The following is a 14865-nucleotide window of genomic DNA, read 5'->3' as shown; positions in this document are numbered from 1 at the left end:
AAGTAATAACCAAATGGTGTGGCAGACTCCTTGTACGTTTCCTTGAGTTCACGATGTCGCGAGATGCAGAACCCAGCTGTGGACCGGTCATCGTTGGCTAATTATTATTTTATTGTTCGGGTTGGTTAGTTTGGGCGATCCCGTCGCGTAAGCCGGGAGCGACTAGTTTTTGCATGGCTTTGTGTTTCGACTCAATAGGCTATGATGAAGGTATAATCTACCTGCTACTGACCAGTGGGAACGGTGAATAAAGCTACCAAAATTTCTTATACTATAACTACCTATATTTCCTAATCGAAATTGGTCAACCTGTTGTCTGTGCTATTGTTAGGTATCATTAGGTCTATATTTTTGGTGCGATGCTTACCCACGTAAAACTACCCTAAGTATGTTTAACCCAGGCATAGTAGATTTATCGACCACATACGGCCCAATAGAATTTTAATCTTAGCAATCGGATTTAAGGTCCAAATTAGATCAGATTTTCGGGAAATGTGACTCTGACTTCTCTTCAAATGAATCATCAAAGCTGGATTAATTGGAATATATTTGGATGTTTTGGGAAAACCTTGTAAATTGGTGCGGCTTTTAACTGAACTGGAATTAATAACATATATAATACTTACCTATTTATGGCTTGGTCCATATGGTAGGTACTAATTAATTTAAAAAAATCGAGAAGTCTCAAAATGAATACCGTTGTTTAACGCAATCGAACCATTAACCAAAAGTCGAAAATATCCTCATCTGTCTGTCTTGTCTTTAGTTGAAAGGGGTCATCCATTAATTACGTCACACGAATTTCTTGGTTTTTTGACCCCTCCCCCCTCCTTGTCACACTTGGTCACATTTGGCAAACCCCTCCCCCCTGGTGTGACGTCACATTTCTTCAAAGAAATCAGCAAATATTTATTTAATATTTTATCGAAATATTTTTGATAAAAGAAATATTAGTAATTGTATAACCCAAAACTGATTAAGAAATGAAATTATACGAATAAAAACGATTATCGTTTCAAAAACTTTTTATTTAACTGTATGGCGAATAAAATAATTCAAATAAATTTTCGATTACTGATGAAGTTAAAGTGACGTCACAAAGTTTGTGACTCCCTCCTCCCCCTAGTCACAACATGTCACATTTTCTTGACCCCCTCCCTCCCCCTAAACGTGTGATGTAATTAATGGATGACCCCAAAGGAGCTAGGAACTAAAAAGTATGTAACGGGAAAGAGAAAAGAAAAACACTTTATAATTTCTTAAAATTTATTTTCTATGCAACATAAAAAAATATTCATCGTTTCTAAATAAATTATCGTTACATAATGCACAACTAAACTGTAAATTATTATCGTGAATGCACGAGGTCAGTTTGTCATCAATTGAAATACAAAAAATTCGAATTGTCATGATTTTAGTTCAATTATAGTTATAATAAACGCAACCTAACATCTAAGTCATTAAATCAAACCTTTTATTAAACATGCTCAGCATTACAAACATATGACGTAAAATTTAGTCCTCTGTGTATACTTACATAAATATTTGAATTGGCGAGTCTTGTGTTGTGATATTTGAGCTGCTTTGCTACTTCGACTGTTTGATAAGTACGAATTTACAAGTGCGTCAACTCCAAGACGATGAGATATGAAATTAGGATGTTATTATGTACGCGTAAGAGGGCTAAATGTTACGTCTTTCGTACGTCATGTATAACACTGTCAGAGACTTGAGAATATGGGTGACCTCACCAGTATGGTCAGATTACAACATCACAATAATTCGTATTTTATATAGTCTCTTATAACAATATAAGAGAGTAAATAAAATACTAAACTAGTTGCCAAGCAAGTTAAAAGATATCAATTACAAAATGTATTTTAACATCATTTCTAGACAGTGAGGTACACGTGCGTACATAACATCGACGGTCACACAACAATTACAATCTACCAGTATTATCCATTCAACGGATTACATATTTATTTACTGCTAGAAAAAAACTTCGGCATATTACATTCGATAACATTTCACCTCGGAAGCGATTTATAAGTTCAACTGATTTGTTTCGTTACAAATTTAAATCTAGCGTTATACACATGGTCAAATAAACTATCTACATAATAAGAAATTTTCTACATTGAATTCAACTTGACCGTAATTAGCTCAATGATACAAAATCCAATCTACATTCTAGGATTAGGTACGTAATTGAGTTTTTGATTATAAATATGTCGTGAACAGCAAAATGCTGCTGGTAAATAAATGCAAACTTGTGCTCATGTACTTGCATTGATCACATACACTAGGGCAAGTGTATATATGAGGAAGATTATATATTGAACACACGGGAACAGGGGAAGGAACTAACATACACGGCGCTACAGCTCATGGTATGACTATAATGGGTTAAGTGTCCAGCCTGTGTTAATCACGCTAGTAGCGACGATCCAGTGAGTTCGTTCCCCCGTATTAAACAATTTTGGATACAAGGCAGTGACAAGATCACCGTAAATTTGGTGGGTTCCTTTAACAATCAACGTCTTCAAATTGTCATTTTGATTAACAAATATTTATTAAGGCAAAGAATTACAATCATCAACAGCGCGGTATAAAAAAGCGACAAAACAGACGCGAATCGAACAAGGCTCTCTTACTATTAATTAATATTAATATATATTAAAATCTTACTAGACAATAGACATGATAAAGACTCCTTAACAAACAACTTAAAGGGGTTATGATAACAGTGCCTTCAAATATAAATATAATGCAATGTTCAAGGTACCAATAGTTACAGTAAGCTCTAAATCAGAACGACCGAGATTGCATTCATGTTACATCGTGCTATACAGGGGTGGTAAATAAATAAATAAAATACTTCAAATAATAATACGATGTTTTCCATTGCACACGACACAGTCTTAAGTTTTAGAAACGTGACAGATCTTATCTGACGGCCGCCGCAAGAAAACATAAATAAAGAGATATCTGAAAATCAACATGGTTTTACCGCGTGGAATGTATTACATAGGACCCGACACCTTTCAGGCGAAGAAGAAACTATAACACAGATTATATAAATTAATAATAAATATGCAATTACGACGTCGGCCAAATTGTCGTGCTCGGCGACATCTCATCCGACATTGTATCGCGCTGCGTGCTCGATAATATTTGAGTGTAATGCAAATAATAAATATGAGAGTAGAGATGCGACAAGCGAACGCAATGTCTGCCTAACATTAGTTAACACGAGACCTAGCCTTACATCTAACACGATACAATAGAGCGCCGGCCGCGCGGAGCGAAGCCTAGTGCCCAACATGACACAATTGACAGCCAGCCTAACGACTGCACCAGAAAAACTTGACGTTCAAGACCGTGTAATTCAAAATACCTCTCGACTCCTACGAGACCGGACACAGAAACATTAACTTGGGATAACTTGTGGTGCGAACATATATCTTATGAGAAATACAGAGGAATACCAAATAAGCCTTAATACATACAGAGATTCTCTTTGTGTCTAAACGTTTGGTCTTCCGACGCTCATCTCTAGTGATATAATATGTACATCTAGTTACACGAACAGGTATAAGATCAACTTTGAATTATTAAAAAGAGGAATTCAGCTCACCAGTCAACACGCAACATCAAGATCGGGTTTGAAAAGGAATTCATAAATCTTACGATCGAGAATAAATTATCGCAGTTCCGTCCAAATGTAAAAATCTGGGTTGATCAAAGTCTAAAGTAGTAAATACACACGTAACAGGTTAAAATAAGATAGACGTTAAGATTTTTGAGAAGGTTGTGCTGCATATTCAAATAGCAACCTTATAACCGAGTAAATAAACGTGTGTTTGCATCGTCGGTGTTGACTAGTGCGCCTGGTGTACTACGCCCGGACTACGCTACCCACGACGCCTCGACCGAAGCACCAACAGTACCAACACCCGCCGGTGGCCAAGCTGATCGCGTACAAAAATATCTCACTTTATACACCTACACACATATTAAAATATATCATTTACCGTATCTACGACTCACTGACCACCGCTTAACCTGCCAGTTATCAAAACCGAATCTTTACAGATTTTATTTAGTTTACTAATTTTTATAAGCATGTTTATGTCGGTATGTTGTAAATTAGAACATACTCGTACAAGTTAATCGGTTGTCAGTGTCTCGTATTGCTTTCTCAGCGATTTTACGTACTCGTACGTTACATACATTTGCCTCTCCAAATTGCAATGTAAAAGCCTTTACAGCCGTGTCTAACCTTCACGTATTTGATTGAAATTACTCTCATTGCGTATACATACTACATATCTTATTATAACTATAAAGCTGCCTTTTTGTTTCTAAAACTAACCAAAACCGTCCTTTTTCTAAAGATACACAAATATCACCCAACTCGTACGCTCCTTAATTGTATTTCCTTGATCAGGTATGATCATACAATAGCAAAAGGAAGTGTACGTGCTGTACGACAACAACCGGGATTTTGACACAACCAGAACCCAGAACCCGAAATATTTTACACAACGGGCATCTGAGAGTGAACGCAATAAGAGCTATTACACAAGGTATTCCAAATAAACAGGTAAACACGTCTGTTTTCAGCAAGCGTAGCCGTACAAATATGAAGGAAGTATATAGATAGCTCTGTTAGAAAATAGGTTTTTGTTGAGACGCTACTGAACTGTCATAGTATAATCCCAAAATATGCATCTTTGTGGTCCGAAACGTCACACTTCGTCTTACGAATCAACTGTCGGCCGAGTAGGATAAATACTATATGATTTGATAAGATCAATGGATTATTAATCTCTGGATTATTCCTACCCTTATTTTAGGGTCTCCCCACGCCTATCGATTCCGCGTCAATAGGTCTGGAGAGACCCGTAATCCACTAGGATTTTTCTACCGATAGTTAATGCGTAAATGGTTAAGCTTCCATCTTAGTTTTTATTTTACACACCTGAAGAATTTTAACAGTAGAAATAGAAGAGATATGAATATGATATAAAAAATAATGCAACGAGAAAATATAGGACTTGCGGTCTGCATCTCTATTTTGTACATTGATTGACAATACTGTAGCCTGAAGATATTTCCGCAGACCGTAAGCCCGCCAGCAGTGACCACCGGTGCCCAGAGCTATTTATTTTATCGATTACCCTATTTTCTGTGACAAAAATAGCTTCTCTCTATATCACCCCGCGACCTAACTAATTCACTGTAATTGATATCGAGCCAAAACATCGCCTACAAGCCGATTATTAAAAAATGTGTCAGATTATGAGGACTATTATAAAAAAGTTTTATTACTTAAAATCAGTCTCATAAATAAACTAATCTGTTGAATCACAGACGCACAATGAACACCGATAAATCGATGGAACGTGACACTTTAAGGTAGTAATTTTAGTTGACAAGTGTGTACACGTTGCCTTAGCTTGAAAAGTTCATTAAAGTTTACAAAATTAATTGGCAACATCTAAAGCTAAGCATTACTCATATCTGATGTGAGGCAACCCTAATTTACAATAAAGATTTGTACACAAACGATGTCAATATTAAAGTGTCCACGTTGAAATACTATAGCATGTCGATGGCGGAACGAAACTGCTTTATAAAACCTAATTCCCACTAATAGCCATCATTACTGACACCGACGGGCCCAAATAAGTAGGCATCAGTTTCAGCTTACACTAACTTGGCCCTAGAGCTAATAAATTTTAACTAAAATGCCCCAGGCTTAGAGTGAACATTTAAAGTGAGTTTTTAAACTAAATTGACAATAATATTGGTAATTATGAGGTTTAGGCGGAACATTAACAGTTTTTGACAAAGTTTCAACAGGGTTTATAATAAATTAATAATAGTTAAGCTTCGCAACTTGTATCAATGATTGTAGATTCACTATAAGCCTGAGGTTAAACCATACATCACGCAGCTTGTGCTTACATCCAAATAGTGGCAGTATAGCTTTAGAAAACACACTTAAAGTAGTCAATTGGCTACATCACGAGAGCGTTCGAGTTTCGTATCGAGATTATATCGAGTGTGAGTTTAGTCAATATGATGTAATGATGTTAGTCAACGCTACGATTGATTTTTAGTAACGAATCACTAACACCCATTAGATATTTACGTCTAAAGATATTTGACTCGTCACAGCTAGAGACGGCGCACACGGCCTTCCTTTAAAACAGTTCAGGATATAAAAGGCACTAGGAGCTCGCACATGCCACCTTTACTTTCTCGCACCGTCTCCCGCTGTACATTTCGTTACAAATAAAAAAGGTAAATAGACATTTCTAAACGTGTCTTTTTTATTTGGAACGTTTACACTTGTGTATCTCTACGTCTACCACCAGTTATGACATTGACATAACGCTCACGTCTACGTAATTTACTTTCTGTACATCTCGCTTGCACTAATATGCGAGTACGAGCGAGATGCACAGAAAGTAAGTTACGTAGACGTGAGCGTACATGTCAATGTCAAAACTGATGGTAGACGTACTCGTCAGAATGGTACCCCATAGCCCTCCGTTTACATGAGACCAGCGAATCTATTATTTCACGAAAACCTTTCGGTCGATTCTAGTACAATAGATCTGCTATATCGAATAAGACTAGCAAGTATCGATAAGAAAGATACGTTACACGCTCACTAGAAAAACGACAACCGCATCACATGTGCCGTATCCTCCTTATATCGGTTTCATATCAGGAGGTGGGACGTCAGACATAATTCTATGATAGTTTTTGTCTTTAATAAGGTGGTGAATGTATGTATGTGTGACGCCCATACCGTGCATACCGGCACGGCATGTAGGGATATGCGCGTGGCCTAGACGTATGTGGGCGGGATGGCGCCCCGGGCGGCGCCGGCGGCGGGCTCGGGCGGCGGCGCGGGCGGCAGCACGCGCGCGCCCGGCACGTACTGCCCGATGAACGACCCGTCCTCCGTGAAGCGACCTGCACATGCAACCACATTATACCTCCTATCCGAAAAACAAACTGACAACCGGCCGACTCTAAATTCTCGCTCACGCTTGCATAATCGTCCCAGGCGTGAAAGAGATAGTAATATGATCTCGGTCGTCGGTTTTGGTTTGGTGTTAATAGGTAACGCCTTGGCTCCGAAACGCTAAAGAGAGCGTCCACACTCGGCTCTGACGCCGACCGCCGTGGATTGATTAAAACCAAATATATGGCGGTCGACGTCAACGCGGGTGCGCTTTGTGGCTCTCGGGTGAGAACGGACGATTGCTGTAGTTTCTGCCCGGTGTCAGGCGTGGCTCACTCCGCGATTTCGTCGCTTTACTACAGGTAGCTAAAAGTACATCAGTTCCACATCAATTTTGGTGGCCATAAGCCGCGGCCTAGCGGCCATATCTGTCCTGATCGTAACAGACGCGTTTTGTTAGAGAGTGAGTCTTCTGTACCTAATACTATTATTTATTCTGTGCCGGTGTGACACTTTCTTTCCTCAAATTTTTATTTCCAGATAGACCAACATTCGTATATATATCATCATAGAAACATTAATCTGGTATCACATTCATGGAATCATGCGACAATGCAAGAACGATTGATCAAACAAAATTACTCATTATAATTATGCAATGTTAAATAAATGAAAAAAAAAAAGAAAATATTTTTTTTTAAATCAAAAGCAAAAAGTCAAATTTAGCTTTCACACACATCAAATGCGAAAAATATTAAAGTAAAAAAAAAAAAACATACCTCGTAAATAACAAAAGAACTCTGGTGCTCGTGCGGGCAACAAAGAAGGAAATACATAAGGACGGAAAAGGACCTATCTACTCTAACACATAAATGCAATCAAAAATATAAAACAAAGCAAACATGTATAGGAAAATATAATTAACATAATATTTTCACTCCGTCTCACTCAAATAAACGTAATATCAATTTTTACAACCTAGCTTAAAAATATCGTGTACTTGACACTATAAACTAGACTAGCCTATAAGTAAAGGAGATTCTGTGCAAAAAGCTTACAACTTAATACTTGCGGAATCGTGAAGCAGCCTTTATTAAAACTATTTCTAAAATAGTACAATAAAGACCCTGAACGCCCGGAGTATACCTAATCATTTAGTAAAAATTTCAAAAAGATACCTAAATAATATCGAACAGATAATATCACTGGAGATTCGGAGATTTTGGCGGGCTTTTCACTCAAGCGGACCAATCAGAGCGAAGATCGACGAGCGACGCCGATTGGTTGATCGGTACCGGACCGTTATAAATTCGAGATGTGATGATGGCACTACGTTTAAAACTAGCTGGAACGTAGCAAGGTGTGATGGTATCGCCCGAACCGTTTGGATAACGAATACGTAGTTCGGTTCGGGGGGGATTGTGGAACAAGGTGTAGGTAAGGGGGGGGTGTTAGACGAGCGTAGCGAAGGCCTGGCTGGCGGAGTCGTGGCTGGACGGGTGCGGGCGGCGCTTGCGGCCGTACTGCCCGATAAAGGAGCCGTCCTCGTTCATGCCCGCTGCAAGCGGAGGCGGTCACCACACGTCACAACAAGGCAAGCGGCGGAACATGTTCAGTAATAATAATAACCACGACTGCTTTGGCTCAGCGAGTCAACACATGTATCTAGTTATGTGAATATTATTACTGAATATGTCTAGCCAAATAAAATAACAACATGCTAATGGGAGACTATTGGAACTTTATTGATTAGTGTATTTTTGACTTTCCAGATCAAAATGAACCTTATGGAAACTTCTTACAATACATTTTGTTACGAGACTTATGAGAAGCCACATTTTGTTTCTAATTTCCAATAGCCTTAAAAATGTTTAATAAAAGTTTAAATTAAATTCATAACAAACATGAGCATGCCAAAATAATCAGACAAGCTCAAAATAAAATCATTCTACAAATAGACAGACCAGTTTTAGGGTTGTCCAGACGATCAAGAGTGCATTGACAAGCAAATAGACTCGACAATCATGAATGATCGTTAAAAACTCGTAAAACATCGTTAGGTATACATACATGATGACTAAAGAATAAGTGCACTCCCGTTGCCAGGGAGGTTTTGGGGTTTAAAACCTCCCTGGCAACGGGAATGCACTTATTTATTAGCCACCCTGTATATGCCAATCAAGCCCGCTTGATCGTCTGCACGCACTTTATTTAGCTTTGATACGTCGTACTTTCATCATGAAAACGAACGTTTAGCATTACACTGAAGTGGCAATTGATGGACCTTATCTCGTTGCAATAAGGTTGAAGTGTGATCATGAAGTTAATTACAAAAATAGAGAAGAGTGTACTCACCAGTTTCTCCTTCGCCATACTCGGCCATGGAGTCGGTGTCGCTCTCCGGGCCGGGCTTGTTGCCGCTGCTCATGGAGTGCCGCGATTTGTTGTCCAGTCTGTAAACACGCATCGCGTCAATAACAAGTTGAAGACTGCCAACCATTCAAGTATCAGTAAGTAGTAGTATCAGTGGTAGTGGTACTGACGGGTGCGTGTACTCGTGGAAGCCGGTGTCGGGATGGTCGCGGCGGCCGGCGGCCAGCTCGCGGTCGTGCACGTCGTACTTGCCGCCGCGGTTGCGCCGCGCCACGCACACCAGCACGAGCACCAGCAGCAGGAACGCCAGCGCCAGCATCACGCCGATGAACCAGCCCGCCTGCGCAGACTTGTTGTCCAGCATTATGATCGGACCGTCTGCGGACAAACAATCTAATGTTTCACTTGGTTACCAATGTCATCACACTGCGTCTTGCGTGCTGGATGTTACTTTCCATAAAGGGGCCCACTGATTAACAGTCCGCCGGACTGTATCGGCCTGTCAGTTGTTCGGAACTGTCAAAATTTTGTTCTAACTGACAGGCCGATACCGTCCGGCGGACTGTTAATCAGTGGGCCCCTTAAAAGAAAAGGGTTCTTATGCCTCATGTGCAATAAGGACCATTCTATTAAAATTTCTGTTGGAATTTCAAATAAAATTGTCACTATTGCACTTGAAGCATAAGGACCCTTCTGCAGTGGAAAGCCACATATTGTCGCGACAACGCAAGACATGCTAAGAGGTCAAAGGATAAAGGCCAATTCTTAAAGTAGTCCTAGGACAATCTGTTTATACCACTGACAGCGTACAAACTTTTCTAAGTGCGATTCGATCATAGTAAACTCACCATTAGTGGTGTCGACTTGTTTGATATCCTGTTGGGAGCCCCTTGAGGACGACGTGGCGATCGTAGTACACTCACCATTAGTGGTGTCGACCTGTTTGATCTCGCTGTCGGTGAAGTAGTCGCCGTCGTAGGCGGTGACCTTCACGTCGTATATCCTGTTGGGAGCCCCTTGAGGACGACATGGCGATCGTAGTACACTCACCATTAGTGGTGTCGACCTGTTTGATCTCGCTGTCGGTGAAGTAGTCGCCGTCGTAGGCGGTGACCTTCACGTCGTATATCCTGTTGGGAGCCCCTTGAGGACGACATGGCGATCGTAGTACACTCACCATTAGTGGTGTCGACCTGTTTGATCTCGCTGCCGGTGAAGTAGTCGCCGTCGTAGGCGGTGACTTTCACGTCGTATATCCTGTTGGGAGCCCCTTGAGGACGACGTGTCGCTCGTAGTACACTCACCATTAGTGGCGTCGACCTGTTTGATCTCGCTGTCGGTGAAGTAGTCGCCGTCGTAGGCGGTGACCTTCACGTCGTATATCCTGTTGGGAGCCCCTTGAGGACGACGTGTCGATCGTAGTACACTCACCATTAGTGGTGTCGACTTGTTTGATCTCGCTGTCGGTGAAGTAGTCGCCGTCGTAGGCGGTGACCTTCACGTCGTATATCCTGTTGGGAGCCCCTTGAGGACGACGTGGCGATCGTAGTACACTCACCATTAGTGGTGTCGACCTGTTTGATCTCGCTGTCGGTGAAGTAGTCGCCGTCGTAGGCGGTGACCTTCACGTCGTATATCCTGTTGGGAGCCCCTTGAGGACGACATGGCGATCGTAGTACACTCACCATTAGTGGTGTCGACCTGTTTGATCTCGCTGCCGGTGAAGTAGTCGCCGTCGTAGGCGGTGACTTTCACGTCGTATATCCTGTTGGGAGCCCCTTGAGGACGACGTGTCGCTCGTAGTACACTCACCATTAGTGGTGTCGACCTGTTTGATCTCGCTGTCGGTGAAGTAGTCGCCGTCGTAGGCGGTGACCTTCACGTCGTATATCCTGTTGGGAGCCCCTTGAGGACGACGTGTCGATCGTAGTACACTCACCATTAGTGGTGTCGACTTGTTTGATCTCGCTGTCGGTGAAGTAGTCGCCGTCGTAGGCGGTGACCTTCACGTCGTATATCCTGTTCGGCTCGAGCCCCTTGAGGACGACGTGTCGATCATAGTAGGTACACTCACCATTAGTGGTGTCGACTTGTTTGATCTCGCTGTCGGTGAAGTAGTCGCCGTCGTAGGCGGTGACCTTCACGTCGTATATCCTGTTGGGCTCCAGCCCCTTGAGGACGACGTGTCAATCGTAGTACACTCACCATTAGTGGTGTCGACCTGTTTGATCTCGCTGTCGGTGAAGTAGTCGCCGTCGTAGGCGGTGACTTTCACGTCGTATATCCTGTTGGGAGCCCCTTGAGGACGACGTGTCGATCGTAGTACACTCACCATTAGTGGTGTCGACCTGTTTGATCTCGCTGTCGGTGGAGTAGTCGCCGTCGTAGGCGGTGACCTTCACGTCGTATATCCTGTTGGGCTCGAGCCCCTTGAGGACGACGTGTCGATCGTAGTACACTCACCATTAGTGGTGTCGACTTGTTTGATCTCGCTGTCCGTGAAGTAGTCGCCGTCGTAGGCGGTGACCTTCACGTCGTATATCCTGTTCGGCTCGAGCCCCTTGAGGACGACGTGTCGATCGTAGTACACTCACCATTAGTGGTGTCGACTTGTTTGATCTCGCTGTCCGTGAAGTAGTCGCCGTCGTAGGCGGTGACCTTCACGTCGTATATCCTGTTGGGCTCGAGCCCCTTGAGGACGAGGTGTCAATCGTAGTACACTCACCATTAGTGGTGTCGACTTGTTTGATCTCGCTGTCGGTGAAGTAGTCGCCGTCGTAGGCGGTGACTTTCACGTCGTATATCCTGTTCGGCTCCAGGCCCTTGAGGATGACGTAGTCGTCGTCCATCTCCATCGGCCACTGCTCCCACTGCGGGTGATCTTTCAATCTGTAGGAGGCCTGAAAGGGAAAGTTTATTCTTGTAGTAAAATGATGACATAAGAAAATGAAGAAGTACCTACTTAATAATTATTCGTAAACACGAACGAAAAAGAGAAAATTGAAAAAAAATAACATAAAAAGGAGAAGGTCCCGCCAAATAGCCTCTCCTCAAGATGATACTGGCGATTTCTAGCGTTAATTCATGTTTAGCGAAAATACATTACGTAGTAGACGGCCAATAAATACGAAGGGACCGGCTAGTGATAGGTAACAGTATATTGTCTAAATGCGATCGTATGAGTTCGAATTAGGGTCAGTCGCATTAAACCGTCGCTCAACGTAAACACATTCGTTAAATTAAATCGTTTTCATAGTTCAACACTGAGAGGCGGTGATCAGTTTTATAATCGTGGTCGCACCTGGCTCTCAGTGTAATCTCTAGTCCGGGACGGGTAAGATACTCCTGACCGTTTTCGGCCACAGCGCCGTGCTCTGAAGTAGGCACTTTTAATCAGTATCATTAGGATGTTCCATTCTCTGGTGCATCCTTAGGTGGCTCGCTAACCGCATCATTTTGCTAAATATTCTAGTGCATTTCGTGCACGTGAATCATCACGTGCACGCATCAGCGTGTCCCTCGAACGAGGGCTGCCAGCGCACGAGCACGGCGGGGGAGTCGTCGTGGTACCTGGAAGTGCGTGCCGGGGTGTCCGTCGAGCGAGGGCAGCCAGCGCACCAGCACGTGCACGGCGGGGGAGCTGCTGGGCTGGTTGAGCGCGTCGGGCGGCGGCGGCACGGCGTGCGCGGTGAAGGCGGGCGCGTCGGGCACGGCGTGCAGGTCGGCGCGCGTGGCGGCCTCCACGAAGTAGCCCTTGCCCTCGCCGGCCTTGGTGACGGCGCGCAGCTCCACGCGGTACTTGGTGTCGGGCTGCAGCCCCGCCAGCTTGGCGCGGTCGAACTTGCTGTCGATCACGTTCTTGCGCTCCACCCACGGCTCCACCTGGGACAATAGTACATTATTGTCGAGGCTCGGAAGTAGCTACTTGCTGGCTGAGGATTCGTTTTAAACGGACGTCCTTGGAAGTCCGTTTAATTGAATCCGAATCCAGCAAGTAGCCTTCCAGCCGAGTCGTATATAATGCTTTTCTCAAAAATGGTGCAATAAATATAAATATATGAGAAATATTTTACAGAAGCAACGTTCTTATGTATATATTTTCACAGAAAAAAGTAGAAACAATTGAAAAAATTTGCTTTACCGCCGTTTTTTTTTATAAAAAAATAGAAGTGTATCTTTCTCCCGAAAATACGCCAACCTATTTGAGACAGCTAAATAGTCGCGGTACCAACATTATAATAATAATTAATAAGTACTAATCATCTGTTTGACTGTTTAATGGGCCTGTGCCTTCATTTGATATGGCCATTACAACTTTTAAAAAGTTTGGAACTCGACCAATAATGGAATTTGTATACAACATTGCAGTCCCAAAATCGAGACTGCAATGTTTTTAACTTTTTAATTTTTGACTGACCATAAACTAGGCACTTCGTGACCTACTTTTTAAACGGCAAAGTCGACTTTGGCGTCCATTTTTGAGAAATAGTACATTGTAGGAGAGGACCGAAAACCGCTAAAAGATGAACGAGTGAGTTTGAGGACCGACACGTTAGTGGAGGCCCTCAAATAATACGAGTCCATCTTAAGTTTTCCGACCGAGGCATTACATAGTGTTTTTCACGACTACTGCGAGGAAATAAGAAACCATTTGCATAACTATAAGTACTAGCCCGCGATTTCTCTGGTAACAAATTACTAGCCACTGCCTGTGCTGTCTCTTGAATTTCGGTAGGCGTCAGCGTAAGAATATAATTTTCTTCACTAGAAGAACTCATTTTTATAGCGAGCGTAGATACGTGTTTCTTGTACTTTTTAATCAAACACAATTTACACTATCCAATTCAGTACGTATTTTCCGTCCCGCCTTTTTAACTTTTTTTATCACTTTTAAGAGGCGTTTTTCTGTTGTTTGCTTCAAACCGACTCTAAACTTAAAAGCGTTTTTGCTAAAAAACCACAAACAGGTACAAAAGTAAAAAACGCCTTAAGCGTGAACTGAATGAACTGACTGAATGAATGAATGGTTTTGACATTTCTTTTTTTTTTCTTGGGCATTACATAGTGCTTTTCACGACTACTGCGAGGAAATAAGAAAACATTTGCATAACTATAAGTACTAGCCCGCGATTTCTCAGGTAGCAAATTACTAGCCACTGCCTGTGCTGTCTCTTGAATTTCGGTAGGCGTCAGAGTAAGAATATCATTTTCTTCACTAGAAGAACTCATTTTTATAGCGAGCCCTTACGCTTTTCTTGTATTTTTAGTCAAACACAATTTACACTATCCTATTCAGTAAGTATTTTCCGATCCCACCTTTTTTACTTTTTTTATCACTTTTAAGAGGCGTTTTTCTGTTGTTTGCTTGAAACCGACTCTAAACCTAGAAGCGTTTTTGCTATAAAACCACAAACAGCTACAAAAGTAAAAAACGCCTTAAGCGTGAACTGAATGGTTTTGACATTTTTTTTTAAACAAGAAATTGGTATCTATAAATAACCTAA

The 14865-nt window shown here is 42.0% G+C and overlaps 1 protein-coding gene across 1 annotated transcript in view; it reads right to left on the bottom strand.

Annotated features, from left to right (window-relative positions):
• Positions 1-6849: 6849 nt before the first annotated feature.
• LOC134789668 (neuroglian) overlaps positions 6850-14865 on the bottom strand; it is a 52808-nt gene continuing 44792 nt past the window's right edge. Inside the window, exons 15-20 of the mRNA XM_063760263.1 lie at positions 12932-13243; positions 12087-12261; positions 9532-9739; positions 9344-9441; positions 8486-8546; positions 6850-7019 (exon numbers count right to left, since the gene is read on the bottom strand). Of these exons, the coding sequence (XP_063616333.1) occupies positions 6869-7019; positions 8486-8546; positions 9344-9441; positions 9532-9739; positions 12087-12261; positions 12932-13243 (1005 nt within the window). The 3' untranslated portion in view covers positions 6850-6868. The remainder of the gene's footprint in view (positions 7020-8485; positions 8547-9343; positions 9442-9531; positions 9740-12086; positions 12262-12931; positions 13244-14865) is intronic.

Source organism: Cydia splendana, chromosome 4 (genome assembly GCF_910591565.1).
Source record: "Cydia splendana chromosome 4, ilCydSple1.2, whole genome shotgun sequence".
Classification (NCBI taxonomy): Eukaryota; Metazoa; Arthropoda; class Insecta; order Lepidoptera; family Tortricidae; genus Cydia; species Cydia splendana.
This window is presented reverse-complemented; position numbering and strand designations above follow the sequence as displayed.